This window comes from Cnephaeus nilssonii (genome assembly GCF_951640355.1).
Source record: "Cnephaeus nilssonii genome assembly, chromosome: 8".
NCBI classification, from domain to species: Eukaryota; Metazoa; Chordata; class Mammalia; order Chiroptera; family Vespertilionidae; genus Cnephaeus; species Cnephaeus nilssonii.
In genome coordinates this window covers 17,289,224-17,313,661 of record NC_137079.1, presented here as the reverse complement: position 1 = coordinate 17,313,661, position 24,438 = coordinate 17,289,224, and the positions used below count along the sequence as shown (strand labels likewise).

At 40.3% G+C, this 24,438-nt stretch overlaps 1 protein-coding gene across 2 annotated transcripts; it reads right to left on the bottom strand.

Annotated features, from left to right (window-relative positions):
* Window positions 1-722: 722 nt before the first annotated feature.
* DCTN6 (dynactin subunit 6) lies at window positions 723-23,931 on the bottom strand. Of its 2 annotated transcripts, XM_079779421.1 has the most exons (8): window positions 23,874-23,909; window positions 22,864-22,966; window positions 20,561-20,625; window positions 8,166-8,271; window positions 6,691-6,779; window positions 5,472-5,519; window positions 3,796-3,938; window positions 723-1,578 (listed from the first exon to the last, which is right to left on the bottom strand). In XM_079779421.1, exons 2-8 carry the CDS (start codon window positions 22,878-22,880, stop codon window positions 1,480-1,482), a joined length of 567 nt encoding a protein of 188 aa, XP_079635547.1. In that variant the 5' UTR covers window positions 22,881-22,966; window positions 23,874-23,909; the 3' UTR covers window positions 723-1,479. The 2 variants fall into 2 exon arrangements, with proteins under 2 accessions (XP_079635547.1, XP_079635546.1); XM_079779420.1 differs by lacking the exon at window positions 22,864-22,966 and having other exon boundaries at window positions 799-1,578; window positions 23,874-23,931.
* Between the last annotated feature and the right edge of the window lie 507 nt (window positions 23,932-24,438).

The following is a 24,438-nucleotide window of genomic DNA, read 5'->3' as shown; positions in this document are numbered from 1 at the left end:
TGTGTGTGTATGCTAGTGGTTTTAGAATATGAATTCTTGGATGTATCTCCTTTCAAAAGGTAAAGCCTAATCCCCTCCCCTTGAGTGTGAGATGGACTTAGTGACCTGCTTCTAACAAATAAAATGAAGTGGAAGTGATGGTGTGTAACTTTAACGACTAGGTTAAAATCTTGAATAGTTTGGACCAGAAGTTACTTATTAGCATATCAGAGCTTGCCCAGACATAGTGTTTTAGAATTGTCATAGCATTTCAAAGGCAGTTTTGTAATTTCGGATCTTTAATCTAACATAATTTTCATGACCAACAAAATCCTGAGTTGAGCACCAGGAACTGAAAATGAATAAATACCAGTTATCAAAACTAGAGTTTTATCTGATGTTCTCCTTTTTCAGACACTGTATATAGTCATACAGTTTTCTAACTTGAGTCATAAGTATTCTTAGCAAAATCAATTCATTCAAATTTGGAACCATTAGGCTAATTTGTACCTGTCAGTTTCAGAAATTCAAAAATAGGTTTTACTATCCACATTTAAAAATTAAATTTCAAGAGAAAATATCTTAGTATTTAATAGTATTGGTTAATATCTATTGATTCAAAAGTTGAAAAGTATGTTCCATTAAATGTGTACTTGAACTATTAAAAATACTTGAAATTACAACAAAATCTTCATTGTTTTGCCCATTTTGTAATTAAATAGAATTATAATGAGCTCAATAATTAGTAATATGCCAAAATAATTTCATAAATATATCAAAATCTCTTTTAGTTTCATAGTCCTCAGAAACCAAAAAAGAACCACACAATTAATGGTCACTTGTCATTTTCATCAGACATCATTCTCTTTGACTTTGTATTCTATTGAATACGATATCTTTCCCTGACTGTTTTTGTTTTACTAAAAAGAAAAAATACATATTTTTTCTTGGAAACAAAATGAATTAATTCAATAGTTGCTAAAAATTTCACCTGATTTTAAAAAGCTACAAATCCACCAAAGGAAAAGGCAAACACATTAGCTTTAATACAGCCAGTACATAATAAAAATTAAAAGAGTTATTTTTGGGAAAAATAATGTAAGTAGAAAAATTGATTAAAATATGCTCACTAAAAGTCCTGTCATCAACATTTTTTATTTAGTTTAGTATGTGGCAGAATATAAATACATAACAATATGTCTTTCCTTATCGTGGGTAGTCTTTTGTGTAAATAAAATTTGTAGCTAACATTTTATATAACAAGAGAAACAAAATCTGTAAACTATCAGAAAAGGAACAGGGATATAGGAAAATAATACATTTTAATTAAAATATAAAGAACAGTTACAATGAAAATCCATCACTTTCCTTTCTAGGTTTGTTTTACAAAATAAAATCAACCTGTATTATGCTGTGACCTGCTAAGAGGGCTAAACACTGTGGCCCTTTCAAAAGACAGTGGTCAAAGACAAAATATTATCTTGATGTCACAACTTGTTCTTAGTTTTTAACTGGAGTTGAGCTTCCTTTCATAGTCTTCTTTAAGTGGTGATAGTTTGGCAAGATTTTCATCAGGAAATCCAGCTGTAGTGTCTGGGGCTGAAATGAAAAGATCATTAAGAACTAACAGAAAGCAAAGTTAAGAGTACATATAGAAATGATGATCACTAGATTGGAATTACAGGTGATTATCACTGACTTACTACTGCTTACCCCATTTTTAAGAAAATTTACAATGAACATATATATTAAACTTGATAATTAGAAAAGCCAAAATATCCTATATAATAAAGAGGTAACATGCAAATTGACCCTCACGCCCTCACAAGATGACTGCCTATGACCAGGCTGGCAGGGGAGGTTAGTGAGGGACGACCAAACGACTGAACATCAGGCTGCATGGGTGACCAGGCTGGCAGGGGGGTTAGTGAGGGATGATCAAACGACTGAACAAGCAGTTGGGGGCGACCAGGCCAGCAGGGGAGGCAGTTGGGGCAACTAGGCTGGCAGGGGGGGCGACAAGGCTGGCGGGGGGGGGGGGGGGAGAGCAGTTAGGGGCGATCAGGCCGGCAAGTGGGGGCAGTTAGGGGCGACCAGGCAGGCAGGCAGGTGAGCAATTAGGAGCCAGCAGTCCAGGATTGTGAGAGGGATGTCCGACTGCTGGTTTAGGGATGACCAAACGACTGAACAAGCAGGCTGCGTGGTGATTTTTAAAAATTCTAAACAGACAGTCGGACATCCCCTAAGGGGTCCCGGATTGGAGAGGGTGCAGGCTGGGCTGAGGGGACCCCCACCCCCCCGCACAAATTTCGTGTACTGGGCCTCTAGTTTTATATATAAGAATATGTAAATGATTCAGTTTTCAGCACTGCTTTTATAGATTTCACCCTGGCCTCTAAAATGTTAAAAAATTCCAGTTACAGAAGACAACATAAGTAAAATACCCAGAGTACACTGCTTTCCACAAGACCTACCTAGCACACATCTGCAATACTCATCTGATCTTCACTCTTCATATGCTAACTTTGCCCAAGCTTCCCTGTTGTAAACCTCTCTAGGGGTAATTGTGAAAAATATGATTTTTTTAAGGACCTTTGCCTAGACATTCTGATTCACTGAGTCTGGGGAATCATTTTTCAATGAGGACTTCTACATGATCTTTGTGATAACTGAAATTTGAAAAACAGTGTTGCATACCATTGTGTATTAAATATCAGATATTCTTACCCAACTCTAATCTCCCTTCCCCAGCTTCATTTCTCCCTCTTTAATCATTTTTGCTGTTATGTAGAAAGATAGTGAAAAAATACAGGATTGATTATTTCCTTTTTAGTCTACAGAAGTAATACTTGCTTCTAATAATAATCCTATATAATAAAGAGCTAATATGCTAATTAGACAGGACGGCAGAACGACCTTCCAGAAAAACCTTCGGAATGACCAGTGGGCGGGGGTCGCAGGGCCGCGAGGCAGCTGGAGCTGCAAGGTCGAGCCCCTTGCATGAATTTCGTACATTGGGCCTCTAGTAGTAATAATAAAAGCCAAACATTACAGAAATAGAATAACCCCAAAACACTAGAGTTTAAATTTCTGATAAAATATGGCTAAGAATCAGAGGCAAAGTGATAAATGTCTTGAAAAATATTTTCTTTTGGAGGAGTGGAAGGAGGTTGGGTAACTAAAAAAGTATATTGAGTGTGCTAACCAATGAGGCGCCAGATTCCGATCAGAATGTCTTCTGTCAAAAGGAAGTTCCAAATGCCCTTTCTTATTCATCTACTACTCTAACAAGAAACTCCGAATACGTGCTCTTCGTTACTCTTGATTATTAGGAGGGGATAATTTCTCATAAGCCAGGAAATTATCCAAACACACCTGCATATTCACAAGCTGTATTTATTTACAACCACTGTTAGTAAACTAATCAATGAACCCCAGCTGACTGTCCAGTATAAATTCGGTAAAGTCACTCCTAACCCTTGAAGATTGATATTTTAGGAGGAATCAATACATTTTAAGATTTCATGATAAATCTTCAGTGAAAATACATAAGGGTATACATTTAGGAATAACATCTCTGAATTTTCTTTTCCTATAATCAGTTTGTCACTGTCATATTGTGCACATTTTTTATATTAATTAAATAGTGAATAATTCCACTGCAGATAAATTCTAGTTTTAGGAATGTTTCTATGATGTTTTGTTGTAATCATGTGCTTTTTTAAATAGTGGGCTTGCTGCCCCATTAAAACAATTATGTGGTATTTTGGGGAAATTAGCCACTAGAAAGAACTCTCTAGAAAGAGGTTATAGTACCTGCGGTCGCTCAGTCTGTACCCGACGAAGGCAATCTACACCATAGATCACTGTATTCTCAGGGATGACTTCAAATGTATTTAGGTTGCAACAAGCCCCAATGATGCAACCACTTGTCAATATTACGTTTCTGCCTACGTATGCTGCAGGAAAAACAAAGGAAGAATTACAATTAAGACATCCACTGATTAGAACACTCTTATTTTCTACGATGATTTAGGTATAAAAATGCAAACTGGCTTAAGAAAAAAAATTAAAGAAAACACTTCATTTCAGAATTTGTGTAACACAGAGGCACGTACCAGACTAGTATTCAAAACCGAGTTCTGCTGCTGATTTACTGTGTGACCTTGGACAGTCACTGTAAATTCTCTGAGCAAGTTTATCAATAAATGGAAACTTTTTTCATTTTGTTGTAAGAAATAAATGGGATAGTAAATGTATAGGGCTGAGCACAGGTTTGACACATAGTAAGTATATAATAAATAGAAAATGACAATGACAATGGTAATAATAATTGGCAACCAAATTAAAATAAAACCACTAAGTAGAGTCACAAAAGTCTAATTTCATTATTTAAAAAGAGAAGCATTTTATTTCACGCCAATGAGAACCAAGGAAGATAAAGCATTATTCTAAAGAAGTCTCATTGTACAGCGTCTTTCTGAACCTTTGTGGGACAAGTTCTTGGAGCTGCTTCCCAGTCGTGGTGGTGGCTTTACGTGAACCCCTGCCTGGCCCCATTTATGATATGTAGCTTATATCTGTTTCTGATTGGCTAGGGTAGTAGACCTGAAATTAAAGAAAGGAATGGCCTGGCTGGAGTGGCTCAGGAGATCACGGTTCAATTCCTGGTCACAGCACATGCCTGGGTTTCAGGCTCAGTCCCCAGTGTGGGGCGTGCAGGAGGCAGCCAATCAATGATTCTCTCTCATCACTGATGTTTCTGTCTCTCTTTCCTTCTCCCTCTCTCTCTGAAATCAATAAAAAAATATTTAAAATTTTTAAAAAATAAAGCAAATGGCTAAACAAACTGATTTTTTAAAATTCTACAATAACATTAATCCACTAAATTATCATTGGCATTAGTGTATTATTTAGTAGAAATCTTTTTCCAAACTTTCCATAAAGTTCAGTTCTGATTTAAATATACACAGCTGAATTTTTAATTTAATGTATTAAATGCATTACTGGATTGGATTCCTTAAAGGCAAAGAATGGAATTAGTCTCACAGCTATTTGAGTCCACTTCCATGCATACCACTTTGCCATAGTTTGTATAGGCAAACCTTGAAAATATTGCAGGTTTGGTTCCAGACTACCACAATAAAGCAAATATTGCAATAAAATGAGTCACACAAAATTTTTTACTTTCTAGTGCATATAAAAGTTATGTTTACACTATACTGTAGTCTACTAAGTGTGCAACAGAATTATGTCTAAAGAAAAATTGTGCACACCTTAATTAAAAAATACTTTATTGCTAACCATCATCTGAGCCTTCAGCAAGCTGTAATCTTTTTGTTGGTGGAGGGTCTTGCCTGGATGTTAATGAAAACCCATTATCTGGAAAGCACACTAAAGCGAGGTATGCCTGTTACTTAGGTTGCATTCCAGATACCACAAAGAGAAAGGAGGTAATCACTTTTCACAATAAAACTGCCAACATAGCTTACCTTTTGATTCAATAACATTATTATCTCCCATTTTCATGGCTTGGGAATCTGTAAGCCAGAGTTAAGTAAATATTAAATATGTTCCTTTTCCCCCCTAATTCACTCTGACCTTTTCCTGCCTGGGGCAGAGGACAGGCGTGGGAAGGGCCATGCAAGCTCAGCCTGGCCAAAAGTCCTTGCTCAGGGGTGACTGAAAGTAAAGTTTTAATCTTTCAGTATACATATCTCTAAGTATAAACAAATGACTTCTATGTTTTTTAAAGAAATGAGCACCTCATGCCCCAATTCTAAGAGTAACATACTTCCACAATTGTTTTTAAAAAGTTAAATACCTATCACTCAATAACTTAATGATAACACTGTTGATGGTTTGATATATCTTTATATAATTATGCATATTTCCCTTTATATAACTGGGAATCAAACTACAAATTCAAGCTGTATAAACTTTTGCAGCTCACTTTATTTGATCCCTTTAAATTTATGAGCATTATTACATACCATTAAAATTGTTAAAAACATAATTTTAAGTGACTGCTTAATGGTCACAATAGTCCATTTTATGTTTTATGTAAATATTTTGCTATTGTTAAACATTTAGCTTTTTTTCCTCCCAAGTATTTTCCATTATAAAATAATATTTTGCTGACAACATAAAAAATCTTTACCATCTTTTTTGAATACAAAGAAATCAAGCGAAAGAACTGCTGACACTCAGGGGGAAAAACAAAGAATGAAATATTTTCATCCCCATCCACCATTTCCTTGCATCAGACGATGTACTGTCTGTCACCCTAAAGCTATATAGGAGTCAAATGGACACAACCGTGGTTCTTCAATCAGGACAGAAGCTAGTTTTACTGTTTCTGTGTCTATCGTCACTTAGTCATTGCTACCTGTCAACAAGTTACAAGAACAAGATGGTGCCTTCAAAATGCTGAGCTAAAGGTGTGTTTGTGTGTGTACACCTGTGTGCAAGCACATCTGAAAATGGCATTCTTCCTTTACTCTCCTGGGTTATTCAGTAGAAGAAGGGGAATCATTTTTCTGATACACTGCAATCATATCTTCTCAAAGAACTGGATAGTGAACCCCTAAAAATGTAATTAATATATACATAATAAATATATTTGATAGGTAAACTATGACAATTTCTACAAAGTCTTAGGAATTAAAAAGCAGCCAGGAATGGTTTATCCTAAATTATTGTAAAGGATACAACAGCCAACTTCAAACACGTTATTGGTGCCAATGATCATAGGCTTGGGTTCCACATCTTCAGTGTCAGGGGTGATATTATCAGGGTGACTACAAAAAGAAGAGACAAATCATCAACTCAATAATGGAACATGTAATTCTCCAGTTTTAGAATTTGGGTTCATTTTCTCAATTTTACCTAATCAAGCTTAAAATAAGTAACTTCTTAACCCAAGTGAATTATTTATTCCTTATACTTGATTCAGAGTTAAAAAAGAAGTACTGAAATGTACAGAAGTCACAGGTATAAATAGGAGGATAGACTTCCTTTTATTTTTACATTCAAAGCTCAGAGGGTCTCCTCCAGGACAAGGTAAGAAAGATACTGGCTATGACTTTTAGCTTGTTGAATTGGAATCAAAATCATGCCTAAGTTGAACATTTTCCATTATTAATACTCATTTGTAAACAGATATTCACATAAAATAATTGTTTTATGCTGTCAGATAGTCAGTTGAAATACTGGAACATAAAATGTTTGTGGTCTAAGCCCTGTCACCTGGGTGGCTCAGTTGGTTAGAGCATCGTCGTCTGGATTTGCCAAGGTTTTGGGTTTGGTCTTGGGTCAGGGTGCACACACACACGCACAATTTGTGCTCTAAGAGGAGGAAGTCATTTTAAAATGGTGATTTATCCCTGACAGCTGAGTTTCTGCAGAATATAGCTGTTATTAATTGACTCATGATAAAGGTGCCAAAATGTATTTTAAAAAGAAATTGCTTAATATAGTAAGAAACTCCCAAATCCTAAGTAAGCTTTAAGACCCCCCCCCAAAAAAATATCTCTTTATCAGTTAAATATTTTCCCAAGGTCTTTGTTAAAAATTCCACACATTATTGCTATATATTAGGTATAAGCTTGAATTTCCTGCCGAGATTTTTCTAGAAAACTTTATACATGCTTATGAAATTTTCATAGGTATTACACTCTAGCTCACTAAGATCATGTGCATGTTCTAATATTTTATTATTTTTTTAATCTTTAAAATTGCCTCTAGGACCCCAACTTTTTCAAATATAAATAAAACCCCTACAAAGAATATGACGATAACATTTCAGCTAGAACCAAGAAATCCAACCAAAAGACTCTCTTCAGGGGGGTCAGCATAGCACTTGGACATTGGAGGTACCTGGGAAATGTTTGCTTAAGGAATAGAGGAGGTAGTGCTATGTAAGGGGAAGATTATCAAATTGAGCGTCTAGTCGGCCGCAACCCACCAAGGAGCTACCTCACTTCGGACCAGTCTCTTCACTCATCGGGTCTTTACTTTCCTCATTTACTAATCCCTTGTGTTGCAAATGATCCTTAATGCTTCTCTAGTTCTAAAACAATGGGCTTTCCAAAAGTCAGTTATAAAAGGTTCCTATAGTTAGCTGAAGTTAATAAAAACACTATCTGTGGCACTTCGTTCAGAGTATGTGCAAGGGTCTTACTCACGCATTTATGATCAGCGCCTGTTCTTCTATTAGGTTACCTTCACCAATCACTATGGGTCCGGCCTCCGCAATGATTCGTGCTTTAGGGTGGATCACTGTCCTAGGTCCTGTTAAAAGAATGGTGGGAAGAAATGATCAGTGGCGCCTATGCTTCAAACAGCATAGGAGGTGACTAAGGGGGGAAGGGAGGAGGCTGTGGGGAGGAACATTTTCTAAAGTATGTGCCAGGCACCACACAAGGCACTCTGCAAATGTTATCTCCGCAGCTGTTATCATTAGTAGTTAGTGCCAAATCTCAAACCAAGGTGAGTGGAGACAGCCCAGGCGTTGGAGCCAGACAGCCCTGGCTCGCCCTCTATTTTGAAGCCCCTGTTATCTCAGCGGCAAAAAGGGAGGTGGTGAAAATACCAGTCTTGCAGTTTGTTGTAAGGATTCAATGAGATAATATTTGTAGACCCGGTATTCTGACACATAGTTGGCAATAAAAGTTAATTCTCTTCCTTCCTTTCCTTCATAAAGGTGAACCACCTAACACTTTCTTAGGCTAGTGTACTACAGGGTCGGTCTGTCTATTAAATGATTAAGAGGGAATAGGGGCGGGATGGGAGTCAGAAAATACGGAAACTAACCTTAGCTTTGTTACTTTGCCACTATCCCTATTACAAGTTTACCCGTGGGCAGGAAGCAGAGCTTCTGTTGTCTGGTCTAGGACGTGATTTTTAACCAGTGAAAGGTTGAGGGGAGACAGTGGAAGGAGCCGAATGTGATCACTGGAGCCCTGTACTCTGAGGCCGGGAGACCTGAGGCAGTGGCTCCCAGCTCAAACGGCAGGAAAGGGCTCTCACACATCCACTTCCCCACCGCACCGCCCAAGCACAGGCTCTGGACTGCCAACACACGCGCTCTCCCGGCTCTCATCCACCCACAGTGCCCCCATGCCGGTAATAATGAAACCACTGGTGAGAAAACAACCTCCTTTTAGCCTCGCCCTCCAACACCCGCTCTGCCCATCCCCAATTCCAAAGCTATTTTTATTGGTAAACCAGCAGACAGGAAGTAACGGATTATGGGAGTAAAAGAGAGAGGCAGAGTGTTGACAGAAAGTGGGGAGGGAGACATTGGCCATGAAATTCAATTGTATAAATTGCTAATTTATTCAATAATCATTATCAGCTTGTGACAGGCAAGATTCAGTGCTATATGTTATTCGGAAACAAAAGGACATTTTGTTTTTGCCCTTTGAGCTTGTCATCTTAAAAACTGGGAGTACTTCACACTCACTCACAAGTGCACTAGAATGAATGAGGTGCCCAAAGCCTCGGAAGGAACCTCAGCGCAGCTTATTTTTCCCCAAACAACGAGGAGCTGGAGATTGACAAAGGGGTGGGGGTGGGGGGGTTACCACAGGATGCACAGTCAAAGGACACACGGTCTGGTAAGCTATAACATGAGAGTGGCTTTGCTATTTCTGTCACCCTGTTATGGGAGAAGAATGTGGCTTGTCTCCTCCTGTTGCTAGTGGGAGTGGGATTCTTGGGGTTCCACTGGAATAATCATATCCAGAGGCCCCCACAGGAGGGTGAGATATCGTAGAAAGCTTTATTTGCATGGAATTACACCTGTGGGTTTCCAAAGTTCCATTTCCCTTAATCCAGTCCTGGGAGATGTGCAGCTGAGGATTTAGTAGAGCTAAAACCACAGCCAGCTCTGGCCAGTATGATTCAGTGGTTAGAGTGTCAGCCTGGGCACCAAAGGGTCATGGGTTCAATTCCCGGTCAAGGGCATGTGAATGGGCTGCCGGTTCGATCCCCAGCCCTGGACCGGGTGTGTGTGGGAGGCAGCCAATCGATGTGTGTCTCACATCGATGTTTCCCTCTCTCTCTTTCTTCCGCCCTCCCGTCCTCCCTTTCACTCTCCCTAAAAATTAACGGAAAAATATCCTTGGGTAAGGATTAAAAAATAATAATAAACCACAGCCAGCCAGTGTCCAGAGTTTTCTTTCTATGTGGAGCGGGGTCCAGTTCAACATCAGACTAGTTATAGTCCATTAGTCCCTTGTGTGTGGGGTCCACATGGCTGTGCGAAAGCAGGAGCAAGAGCCCCACCAGCACCGAGTAACACGAGTCCCAGGAGAGCCAAGGGCACAAGGCAGTGAACTCCTTTTTCAGGGAATTAAGTATCCCAACTCTTCACACACTTGCTGTGGCCACGCCCATTCTGGCCAGTGACCTCTGTTCCCAGATGTGACTGACACAGCACCTTCCTGGTCACCCCAACTTTACTGGGCATGTGTCTTTCTCCCCTTTGCCCAGTCCCAATGGTTTGCAGGGAACAATCCTATAATGTCTGGCCTTTCCTTTGCTTCGTTCCTGTTATTAATAACTAGGTAATTACAATAGTATCAACCCCGGCTCCCCAAATCTTCAGCTGCTGAAGTAAATTTCCCTATTCAGGATAGACTTCAGGAAAGAAGATGGCATCTCTCAGATCCTTGGGAAGCCTCTCAACTTGACCATGATTGTGAACATCTGAGTCTTTTTTTGTTTTGTTAAAAAATACACACAATTTGAAAGAGAATGAAGTGGAGGAACCAAGATGGTGGCAAAGGTAAACAACTAAACTGCCGCCTCGCACAACAATTTCAAAACTACAACTAAAAGACAAAACGTCTACCACCCAGAACCACGGGAAAGCTGGCTGAGGGAAGGTTTTACAACTAAGAAGGAAAGAGAAAGGAGAGCAAATGCTGAAAAGCTAAGGTACGGAGGCGCGCGAATCGGGCTGGTGGCGTGTGGCTTTTTTTCAACCTGAAGGGAGACAAGCTCCCGATCACTCTGAAATCCAGTTTCTGGGGACACATGGGGGACCCAGACGCCTACGGGGAGAAGCTGGACTCTCGGCCATCGGGTCGGAAAGTGAGAGTGACTTTTTTGCAGAGGTGCGCCCAGCAATCATTGTTTACTGTGCTGGTGCGTGGGACGCAGGGACTTGGAAATGCGGAAAGGCAGAGATGGCTGGTGGCAGCCATCGCCGTTTGCCACGCCCTAGCCTAGTGACGCCCTGAGGTTCCACCCCGCACATTCTACAAACCTGCCCAGGCTCCACACAGCGGCTTTCGCATATAAATGACCTGTTCTGTGGAAGCTTAACCAAATAAACTGAAGCTCCAGTCAGACTGCTCCAAAACTGCCAAAGCCCAAGCAAAGAGGAGAAAACTGTAGTTCTTGCTGTAGCTCCTGCTGGGGGGCCTCAGACAGTAGCTGACCTGCACCCCACTGGAGATCCAGAACTAATGTATCTAGTGGTCGGTGTGAGACGACACCAGATTTCAACCACTCTCATAAGGGACACATTCAAGAGGCAGACTTAGTGAGCACCAAAGCCCTACTGGAATAAGTCCTGCCCCATAAACGTGTCTCCAGCACAGCAATTCTTCCATTATAGACACAGTGGGTCCTCACAGCCAACTGGCCTGGAGGTCAATTCCTCCCAGTGACACCAACAACAATCAAGACTTAACTACAACAAGGCTGTACACACAGTCCACAAAGGGGTACACCAAGAGTGTCCACCTCAGGTAACTGGGAGGCTGACCCATTGAACCAATAGGACACCTAGTACACAAAGCTACCCTACCAACTCAGGGAAGCAGCGAAAATGAGGAGACAAGGAAACAGATCACAAACGAAAGAAATGGAGGAGAACAAACGAATGGACATAGAGTTCAAAACCATGGTTACAAGGTTTTTCAAGAATTTAATGGAAAAGGCCGATAAATTTAATGAGACCCTCGAGGATATGAAAAAGGACCAAGTAGAAATTAAACATACACTGACTGAAATAAAAAATATTATACAGAGACCCAACAGCAGACTAGAGGAACGCAAGAATCAAGTCAAAGATTTGGAATACAAAGAGGCAAAGGACACTCCTCCAGAGAAGCAAGAAGAGAAGAGAATTCAGAAAGTTGAAGATAGTGTAAGAAGCCTCTGGGACAACTTCAAGCGTACCAACATCAGAATTATGGGGGTGCCAGAAGAAGAGAGAGAGCAAGACACTGAAAACCTATTTGAAGAAATAATGACAGAAAACTTCCCCCACCTGGTGAAAGAAATAGACTTACAAGTCCAGGAAGCACACAGAACCCCAAACAAAAGGAATCCAAAGAGGACCACACCAAGACACATCATAATTAAAATGCCAAGGGCAAAAGACAAAGAGAGAATCTTACAAGCAGCAAGAGAAAAACAGTTAGTTACCTACAAGGGAGCACCCATACAATTATCAGCTGATTTCTCAACAGAAACTATGCAGGCCAGATGGGAGTGGCAAGAAATATTCAAAGTGATGAATAGCAAGAACCTACAACCAAGATTACTCTACCCAGCAAAGTTATCATTCAGAACTGAAGGGCAGATAAAGAGCTTCACAGATAAGAAAAAGCTAAAGGAGTTCATCACCACCAAACCAGTATTATATGAAATGCTGAAAGATATTCTTTAAAACGAGGAAAAAGAAGAAAAAAGTAAAGATAAAAATTATGAACAACAAATACATATATATCAACAAGTGAATCTAAAAGTCAAGTGAATTAAAAATCTTAGGAAGAGAATAAACTGGTGAACATAATAGAAACAGGGGCATAGAATGGGAGTGGATTCATAATTCCCAGGGGGAAACGGGTATCTGTGTGGGGGGTACGGGAAGAGACTGGACAAAAATCATACACCTATGGATGAGGACAGCAGGGGGGGAGGTAAGGCGGGGGGTGGGGTGGGAATCGGGTGGAGGGGAGATATGGGGGGAAAAAAGGAGAAACAATTGTAATAATCTGAACAATAAAGATTTATTAAATTTAAAAAAAATACAATTTGGTTATGGGTTTGATCCTCAGTTGGGGCATGTATGGGAGGTATTTGATTGATGTTTTTCTCACTTTCTCTCTCTCTAAAATCAACAACAAAAAAATATATTCTTAGTGAGGATTAAAAGAAAATACACCCAATTTATTAAAGGAATACATGCTCATTAAAAAAAAATCAAACAAAGCAAATAGTGAAAAGATCCTCTCATGCTAATCCCATTCCCTAGAGGTAACTATTCTTAGGTAAAAGTCTGAGGTACATTCCAGACTTAAGTGCTATTGTATATAAACCATATCTCATTAGACAGGTAAAAAGTAAATTCAACTGGAAGGAGAAAAAAATATGGATTAAAGCACATACTTTAAAAAAAAATAAGGAATAGTACTTATTCTATAATTTGCTTTTTTCACTTAATAAGTCATGGTCATTTCCCATATAAGTACACCCAAGTAGATATTATTTTTAATGGCTGAATAGTATTTCACATCATATGAATATGCCATAATTTATTTAACCAATTCCTTCATAATGGGCATTTAGATGTTATCACTCTGGGCGGAGAAGTGTTAAACAATGTTGAAATAAACTGGGTCTCTTTGAAATAAGACATTCCAGCTGTGTGAACCAATTTAAACATGTAGTTTGCACAATCCTAGATTTACATTTTACTTCAAAATGCTCTATGGTAAAGGGACACAACCTATTTTGAGTTTCCTTTGTAATTAAAGCCCCAGCCAGCACCCCAACCCTTGTCTAGAAAGTCTAGACTCTAGCCTCATCTATGTGCTTCATCTCTCAAAAGCCTGTTTTCCCATCTACAAAAAGATGAGATCTATAACCACATCATGGGGTTGAAGTGTGAATTACAGGAAATAATGTTTGAAAGGGAGATCATGGGGTCTGGTCCATAGTTCTTAAAAAATAGAGGTTCATCCCTATCTGACACTGAGAGCTAGCAAATCGCTTTATCATAGTCAACAAAGTAACTCCTGGTCAGGGACACAGAAGAAAAGGGTCTATTCTACTCCCTTACTCGGGTCATCAGGGCAGTGCCTCCTTTTAACCAGGAGAGAAATTTCTGCCCCTTATTTTAAGATAGTAAAAAGAGTCATACAGGTATCTTTTACACTAGCACTAAAAATCGTGGACAGGACGAGGGGATCATCGGGACTGTGACAAAAAGCAGATCCTTTGCCACTGTGAGATAAGTAGCCGGAAGCACTGGACATTCAGCTGGTCCTCAAGTGGTAGCTTCTGATAACAAGCAGACTTGCAAGAAGATTTCCCAGAATGGACTAACAAGACAAAGGTGCCACTGGGACCTGCGTTTCTTTAGAATTTGCTTTATCCCCTTTCAAAGATGATATAATACATGCTAATTATACAAAAAAACAAGACAGATAAACACACATTTTTAAAAATTAAACTAATCCCATCTCATGTCTTCTTACACGATATTTAAAAATACCTGAACTATTTTAGCCAGGTGTTTTCTTACTATGATTTTTAATCATTATTAATAAGTTAGTACAGAACTGGAAAGCTGGTTTTAAATCTGAGGGCCTTGCCCTGGGAGTAGAGCTTTATCAAAAACTTGGGTGAGATCCGTGCTTAAGACACTACCTCCACCTGGTGGCAGCACTGCCAAACTACAAGTCCCCGTGCTTCCGGGCTGAAATAACATAAAAGGTCAAACTACCAACTTTGAGTTGTGAAGTTAACAGCAAATGCCATGGGCCACAAAAAACTGAATCGTTCCCCTAAGCCTCTTGTAGGTCTTTTGTGGGCAGAGATTAGAAAGGTTAGAATACATGAACTTCAGTAAATGTGACTGCTAAAATATTAGATTGGTGAACTTCTTTTAATTTTTTACTGGCTGTATGCACTTATTATCATATTTGGGAGAAAGCTTAAATGGTCTCTCCTGTTTTGAAAGAAAGTCCAAATTTGCCCACGTACAACATAATTTGCATGGAGCACAGGCCCTGTCTCCTCCTCCCCGCCCCCCCCCCCCGCCCCCCGCCCCCAAAAGGCATGCACTAGTGAGCACTCCAGGTGGCAGTCATCACCCCCTGTGGTAAGTCTGCAATGTCTGTGCTCAGAACTGTCCCGTGTCTGCCCTGTGTGGCATGCCCAGAGAGCAGAGCTCTTGCATTGACTTTGGAGGGCCAGTTGGAGCGAAGGATTGCAAACCCAAGCATGGATTTACTGTTGTCCAGTACGTAAGACTGTGTTTGCTTCTCACCAGTCAAACCCCGGGTTCCTGGGCGTTTCTATTCCAGCTGATAAATCGATAGTAAATATGGTATCAATTACTGTAGTACATTCGGACCAGTGACGACATGTTGGAGTGGTGAACTTCTTAAAGGAACGCTCTGACTCAGGTGAGTGATGCGTGCAATGCAACTCTGTCTCCGCGTGGTTTTGTGCTGGAGGCTGGCACCCGGACAGCGACAGCATGCTGAACTGTGGACACAGTTTGCTCCATGCTTTTCTGAATGCAAGAAGCACTTTTACCTAGAATGGGTCTGAATTCAAACCAAGTTTAAGGGTCTTGAGGTTAAAATGCTTTAAAAATAAAAATGTCACCATGGAAAGTTAAAAAAAAAAAAAAAAGCTGTTGAGAACCTTCTTGGGCTCTTTCTGGCAGAGTAGTCTGTGTATTTTCTTACCACATGTGGTGAAGCCCTATTTGGCTTATCTCCTTGTTTGGATAAACGTGTCTAGAGTTGGAGCTGCCCTACTGGCTGATGAAATATTTTTCTAAATGGTTGGCTGGGCTTGATGCAGCATAGCCAGAGAGACATTCCTTGCATCAAATTTCCATTCTCCTCATATGGTTAAGGACATTTTTCCTCTCTATCCTTGCCACAGAAAGCAATCTTTGAGTTCGTTTTCATATGTCAATAAATAGTTGGAAAAGCCACAAGCTTTCTTTTGAAAATTAAAACGATTCCTTTGACCTGTAAGTTGAAGTACCTGTAAGAACTGCTTTGTAGTCCATGAATTTCTCAAGTCAAAGCCACTGTTCTGCCTTATGGAAAAAGATTTCCACAATAAAAGGGAAGCTTTTGATCTAAATTAAAAACTATAATGAAGAGAAAGACAGAATAAAGGGGGACAAAGTGCTTCCATCACAGAGCTTTTACACTGTGCCAAGTTCTGCCTTCACACTATATGTCTCAGCCAAGCCCGGTCCTGACCCAGGAGACGATGGCCTTTAACCCTATTATGGGACTGCAGGACTGTGCTTAATGGTACTTTTCTGAAATAGTTTCAGCATTCAAAATAAAATCTACAGGAAGTAATGCATGGCCCATAAATCAAGGCAGCCTAATTAAAAACAGGCTTGGTGTTATGAAACCGTATTTACCCACATTACAATTAACAAGAGAGCTGTTATTTTTCCCAAGGTCTGTTCTTAGCAGCCTCTAATGAAGCAGCTCCAGAACCACCTCGAGTCATGGGGTTTCTGGTTAAGGAAAATACTTCAAAGCTTCGGACTAGTTTCTTTGTTTAACCAAATACCTGATTTTCTAGGGAAATAGAAGACTGGGTTCTACTACAGTGAAACACAGCAAAGGAAAACAATTTTTTCCCCAAAATATTTCAGAATGGTATACTATAGTAAGAGTATATAACCAATGAGGGGATAAAAAGTTATATATAACATCCTGAAAAATCTGTAAGTTAAACTACACTTGAGTTCATTGCCACTTAACCCAGAAAGCAGCTGTATTAAATGCTCAAATCTCCATATCCACAGCACAACAGAAAAAAGATAAACTAATTCTTCTGGCAAATTAATACAAAACAAAAACAATAAAAGCCATAAAGTGAAAAATAAAACACAGCAGGGAAATCGAGTTTTAGTTAGATAACTTATCTCTACTCTGTGTTTTGATTTAACTCTATAATTATAGTAGAGACCCAGTGCACGGATTCATGCTCCGGTGGGGTCCCTCGGCCTGGCCTGTGGGGATGGGGCGGAAACTGGCTCTCCAACACCCCCGGAGGGGTCCAAGATTGCGAGAGGGCAGTTCTCGGGTGACGCACCCCAGAATCGGGCTCCCTCCTCTCAGGTTCCCAGTGCATCACCTGAGAACTGCAGCTGCCAAGTCACGGCAGCTCGGCAGCTCCTGTGTTGAGTGTCTGCCCCCTGGTGGTCACTGCATATCACAGCTACCGGTCGGACGGTCACTTAGGCTTTTATATATATAGATTGCCCAGGAGCTTTCTAATCTGATGTATTATATAAAAAAGATGAATTAATAGTAGCCAAAGGATGCCCTGGCCAGCTACCTTGGTTAGAGCATTGTCCTGATACGTCAAGGTTGTGGGTGTGATCTCTGGTCAGGGCCATATAGGAAGCAACCAATGGCCCTGACCAGGTGGCTCAATTGGTTGGAGCTTCCTGTACACCAAAAGGTTGGGGTTCGATTCCAGGTCAGGGCACATACCTAGGTTGTGGATTTGAACCCAGATCGAGCACATATGGGAGGCAGCCAATCGATGTTCCTCTCTTTCTCTCACTTTCTTCCTCTCTCTCTAAAAATCAATTTAAAAAATCCTCATGTGAGGATTAAAAACAAATTTTTTTTTAAAAAGAAGCAACCAACAAATGTGTAAATAAGTAGAACAACAAATCAATGCTTCTCTCTTTCTTTCTTTCCCTCTCCCACTTATTTTCTCTCTCTAAAGTCAATTTTTAAAATTATTTAAAAAATAGTAGCCAAAGGATGAAGATATTTTATACCAAATATAACAATGATAGAAATGACTATCTAAATATAAATTCTGGGAAATTTCCATATTTATATATGTACAATTAAAGATAAGAAACACATATAATGAAAATGAGACCAGAATTGTGGAAGATAAGACAATGGGTAACTATATCACTTCTGAATCTTTCCTTAATTTTTTAAAGTAGATATATTTCTATAAAGTATTTGAGCAAATTTTCTTGTTCTAAAAAAGGGTCAAAGTAAACATAACAAATATTAACTTAGACCCATCGTTTAAAAAATTATTACTTCTTATGTTACAATCCATCACTGAAAATCTGTGTTGAACTGTCATTTTATGTTTTAACCATCAGATTTCCTATCAGCTAGTGGTCAACTATTATATGGAAAGATTTAGTTACTGTATTGACTTACATAATTTCAACATTTAGGGGAAGTAGGAGGATAATAGGGATAGAGAAAGGAGAGGAGCACAAAGTAGTAAAAGAGAGAGGGAGAAACAGAAGAGGGAGTGCTGACTCCTGAGACCCTCATGCCCCAATCCTACGCAGTGGTCCAGTGGTCGACCTTTTCTTTTCATAGGATAAAGCCTTTACTGCTATTCTAGAGAAGCTTCTGCAAAAAAAACAGGAGTTATTTCAAATCTGAAATACACACACAAACATATATAGGTATACTTGTCTGTGCATGTATGCCTGTAGAGATATCATACAATAGTAGATAATGTATACTTATTCTTTAAAATGGACAAGTAGAATGAAAGGAAAAGTTTATACAAATAACTACATTATTTTAGTATTATTTTTCTCCTAATTATAGAATATCTTGTGAGCTAATATTAGATGTTATTCCTCGAATCATGATGAAAACCATAAAAATACCAGAATAGAAATAATGCAGAAGATTGTTTTGATAAACATATGGCCTCATAATTTCTCCTCATACAGAGTTTGCAGGTGGTTGAAGAGTTAACAAAGAATTAACATAGCACTGAAAATAAACAGGGTCACCTTCTAAACTTTGAAATTCAGTCAATTTAAGATAAATCCAACCTGGCAAATTCCTAATGATGTTCCTTAACAACTAGCACAATCTTTACTAGTTTTATACGACATGATGCCTAAATTGGTTGAAAGGTTAGACTTACTAAAATTTATAAGTTTTTTTTCCTATTAAAGAAAGATACTGTTACTATAAGGGAACAAGGCATATTTTCTCTCTGAAAACGTACTTAATTCACGTTACCTCTACTCTGGGGACCATATCCAGTAAAAACATGTAAAAGAACCTGGGGGAACTTAGTCATGTGCATATAAGTTGCCACAGGTTGAATTGTTCATTTGTTTTAAATGTTGGAATTGACCTCTAGCAAGGCTCCACTGACAAGATTTATCAGTTCGCTATGTTAGCTAACTTTTATTGAGTGCTCACTATATGTTAGGCTTTCAGGCAATCACTTCCCCAAATATTCTCTTATTTAATCCTTCAAAAGCCTAGGACCGTGGTCGGCAAACTGCGGCTTGCGAGCCACATGTGGCTCTTTGGCCCCTTGAGTGTGGCTCTTCCACAAAATACCACGGCCTGGGCGAGTCTATTTTGAAGAAGTGGTGTTAGAAGAAGTTTAAGTTTAAAAAATTTGGCTCTCAAAAGAAATTTCAATCGTTGTACTGTTGATATTTGGCTCTGTTGACTAATGAGTTTGCCGACCACTGGCCTAGGAGGAGGTAGGAACTCTTATTTTGCCTGTGACAGTAACAGGTAATTGCCACTAGATACCCATTCTTCCCTTTTCCTTGTAACAGAATCCTATTTTATTAGGGAAGCAAAAGGATGACTATATTCCCCAGCCTTCCCTGCAGCTACATGTGTCCATAAGACTAAGTCCAAGGCATTAGACCACAAGAAGGGCTACTTGGAACTTTCAGAATGACAATTTAAAGGGAGCTGACTCAACTGAGAGGTACACTCTTTTGTCTCCACTCCTCCCCTTTCTTAACGTCACACTTGGTACTTTAAGTCATCACATTCTGGCCTGCAAGGTTGGGACTCCTGGACAATCAATTGACAAGCCCTGAATTGCTTATACCTCTAGATGTTTTTGTTTTAATCCTCTCCTGAGGATATGTTATTAATTTTTAGAAAGAGAGAGAAAAACATTGATGTGAGAAACATCGACTGGTTGCCTCCCACATGCGCCCTGAGAAACCTAGGTATACGCCCTAACCGGGAGTTGAACCCGCAACACTTTTGGTAATATGAGACAACACTTCAACTAACTGAGCCACCCGGTGAAGGCAAACCTCTGCACGTTTAAGCCACCCCTACATGCAGCTGAACCCGTGCTGAGACACACCTGGGGAAAATGAAGGCTACTGAGGTTAAGTAATATGTCCAGGTTAACCCAACAAGTAAAGTGCAAGGATGCTCACCCAAGTCTGTCACACTTCATGGTTCACACTGTTAACAGTCACCCAGTAGAATGTAAGCTCCAAAACGGGCAGTATATTTTTCTGCTATACTCACTGCTGTATCCCTATGCTAGCGCACAATAGATGTAAAGTGAATAACTTAAATTGCTTCGTTAGTTTATCAGATAGAAGTTTAAATAGAGACTCCATCACATTACATTCTTTTAGACACATAAAACACTTATGGGAGAAAATAGATTGTTTTGTCAAAAACAGGACATCAGCGAAACAAGACAAAATACCTAATTACTGTAAAACACTGAAATTAAATCACATCACTTCTTGAGAAACAACACTAGTAAACTACTTTCTTACCTATAGTTACATCGCCCCTGATTTCACTTTCTACACACACAACTGCTCCAGGAGCAATCTTCACACTGAAGGAAGAAAAAAGGTAACGTTTAGCATGGGTGAGGTTTACAAATATTGTTATAGAAGCCATCCTACACTGTGATGAAAAAAGGCTAAGAAAAAAATTGATGGATATAAGTAAATGCAAAGTAAATTGTAAGAGGGTAAGGTTTAATATATTATAAACTTTTCAGCTGGCATATTATACATTAGGCTAAAATCATATATGAGCCCTTATTGTATTAATTACAATGCTTGAGAGAAAAAGAGGCTTGAATCCTTTTCTTTCAACACCAGCACCAAAAAGCTGGAAACATAGATATCCATTAGTACGGGGCTGGTTAATAAATTATAGTATACTATGGACTAGCACTCAATCATAAAAAAGAACAATTCTTTTTAAAAAAAAAACATATTTTATTGATTTTTTTTTTTACAGAGAGGAAGGGAGAGGGATAGAGAGTTAGAAACATCAATGAGAGAGAAACATTGATCAGCTGCCTCCTGCACACCCCCCACTGGGGATGTGCCCGCTACCAAGGTACATGCCCTTGACCGGAATCGAACCTGGGACCCTTCAGTCCGCAGGCCAACGTTCTATCCACTGAGCCAAACCGGTTAGGGCAAAAAGAATAATTCTTTACGTAAAGATTTAAAATGATCTCCAGACTAAATGAAGTAAAAAAAAGCAAAGCCAGCCCTGGCTGGTTTCTCAGTGGTTAGAGCATCAGCCAGCAGACCAAATGGTCTCGGGTTCAATTCCCAGTCAAGAGCACATACCTTGGTTGAAGGTTCCCCAGCCCCGGTAGGGGTGTGTACGGGAGGCAACCAATCAATGTGTCTCTCTCATGCCAATGTTTCTCTCTCTCTCTCTTTCTCCCCGTTTCCCCTCCCTCCCTCCCCTCTCTCTGGAAATCAGTGGAAAAAATATCCTTGAGGATTAAAAAAATAATAATAACGATAAAATAAAAATTAAAAAGAAAAGCAAAGCCAGAAAATGGACAGTTTATAGGCTGTGCCACTACTTTTGTAAAAAAAGGGGGGAAAAGAATGTATATTCAAATTATTTAACCAGCAAGGTAATATTAATATAAAAATCAGTGTAATGCATACATGTTCCTATTTATTTTCTAACTGTATATAAAACTGCTTAGCGAATGATATAACTTATAGTTCAAACTGTTCAAAACAAATATTGATATTCTGCCCTGATCTTTTGTTTGACACAGCTGAATCTAGCTAAATGCTGCCCTAGCCGAGTCTTGTGCTGATATAAACTGTACCAAATGACTTTCCCATTAAATTGACAGTCATTAAGTAACTTGTTCACATTATGCAAAGAATTTTTCTTAGTGGCAATGCTATTATTCATGGCATTAAATCTACTCTCAGCTTCTATGAAATAATACCATTTTAGATATTTTGACTTTAGAATTCTATTTGGATTTTTTAAAATTTTGATTTCTAGTTGTTCATTGCTGGTACATTATAAAAATACAATAATTTTGTATATTGACCCTGTGTCCTGTAACCTTACTAAACCCACTCAGTTCAAGTAGCTTTTTTTGGTAGGTTCTCTGGTGGGGCATCACTATCCTAGCACCAATCATCTCTTTTCTATTGAAAGTTTTCTGGAAAGAACCTGTCATTTTGGATATTTTTCCTTTGAGAGATGTGATCCGTGAATGTATCACCATTTGTAAATGGCAATTCTCTAATGCCTTTCATTTAGAGTGGGTTTGTGTGCTAAACTATGTATTTGATTAAGCCTTGGTCAAACAAATAAGGCTTTGTATATAAATGCCTCTTGTTTTAGACCTTATTTCCCATTCCAACTTTCCATTCCCTCAGCCTCCCTCTATTTTTTTATGACAAGAGCTTTATCTAACATTTGATTTATCCTGGACAAGTGAAGACAGGAGCAATTCACAAGTCCCCCTCTGTCTTCAGTTTTATGCCTAAGCGCCCCAGGTAGAGTTTGTGTCACAATCAGCATACTTCTGTGTGCCGCAGGAAGTCATTAAATTCACCATTATATCAACTAAAAAAAAAAAAAAAAAACACAAAAAAAAATGGTCCAAACATCTCCGGGTAGACACACTGCCCCTGAGTGGTGGGGCAGAGGAGCAGCAGGCAGCAGGGACGAGGCTTAGCCAAGGTCTATTAAAATAAATCAACAAGCCCTGACCGGTTTGGCTCAGTGGATAGAGCCTCCGCCTGCAGACTCAAGGGTCCCAGGTTCGATTACGGTCAGGGGCATGTACCTTGGTTGCGGGCACATTCCCAGTAGGGGGTGTTGCAGGAGGCAGCTGATCGATGTTTCTCTATCATCAATGTTTCTAAATCTCTGTCACTCTCCCTTCCTCTCTGTAAAAAAAAAAAAATCATTAAAATATATTTTAAAAAGTCAATAAGAAATATCATCATCTCCACCGTACACTACTGTATAATGCACATAACAGTCATAGATCTGTTCCTCTGTAGCTTATAAAAAAATTAGTTACCTGCTTAAGTAGAACCACCTACATTTTAAATTTATGGCACCAGAAACAAAGTTTGTGGGCTTTCTTTTTCAAAGAGAGTCAGCAGAGGGTGCGTAACACCGCTGCTTTTGGACACAGTTTCACCTAGGCATTTGTCTCCCCTAAGCTGTTCCTCTCCTCCACCACCAGCTCCCAGCAGTGAGGCTGCCGGCGAAGCCACCACTCCTGTCCCCCCGCGCTTACAGAGCAGCTGGTCCACGCAGGGCACAATGTCTCAGCGCCAACCACGCGCGGCCCCTTTTGGGCAAGTGACCGTGGGTCAGTTTACACCAACACACCGCCCCCGACAGGGAGGCAGGGGCGGGGTGCGGCCGCCCTGACGTGGGTGTCTGGGAACACACACCCAGGAAGGCAGCTCCGAGCCGTCGGTGACCCGCTGCACCCAGCGCCGCGGAAGGGAAGAGGCGACCCCTCTCCCCTCTCGGCCCCCGCCTCCCAGACCCCCGCCCCCGCCCCGACCCCTTTGCGCAGGCGCGTGGGGGAGAGACAACAAGGTGGTCCAGGGATGGAGGAACAAACCCTTCCCGGCCCCGCTTCCGCGTCTCTTCCCAGGCCTCCCGATCCCTATTCGGTCGCCTCCTCCCTCCGCGGAAGCAAGGCCTGGGCTCTAGGGAGCATTCAGGCCGCGTGCCGGGGGTAACACTCCATCTCAGTCCCCACCACTGGCGATCAGAACAGGTTCCATCTCTGCAGAGAGCCGAGAGCAGGCTTTTCTCCAACAGCAGACCCACCTCTTCTGAGCCTTCTCCGCCATGGTTGGGCCCCGTCTCCAATTGGAATCCAGATCGACACAAGCGCCTGAGAAAAGCGATGATCTCGACAAGCGATTGGATAACCTAGCAGGATTGGGAGGGGGCGGGGCCCGGGCGGCGGGGGCGGGGCCAGAGTGGGGCTCGCCCCTCCTCTGCTGCCTGGGTGAGTCAGCTTGTTCTGGGCGGAGGTGTATGGACACCCGCGGATTTCAACTCAATCTAGGGATCGATAGGCTCAGATTTAGAACAGTCATTTAATCCAATCCAAGATACATCATTATGACCTCATTATACCCCACCATTCCTTTTTAGTCTTCTTTCCAGTCTCCATTCTTTAGGATTCTTCCTGCTAGGCCCTTGGGCCCCTTTCTTGTTCAGTGAGTTTACCTCTTTCTCGATGAGCTCATCAATCCCATAAATTAAGTACCTTTACTTGCTGGCTTTCTCGGGTTAATCCTTTACTGAACTTCACACCTGATTATTCAACTGCCTACTGCCTCAAAGTCTTATCAAAACTAGAGTCCAGAACGGAGCTTTCATTCTT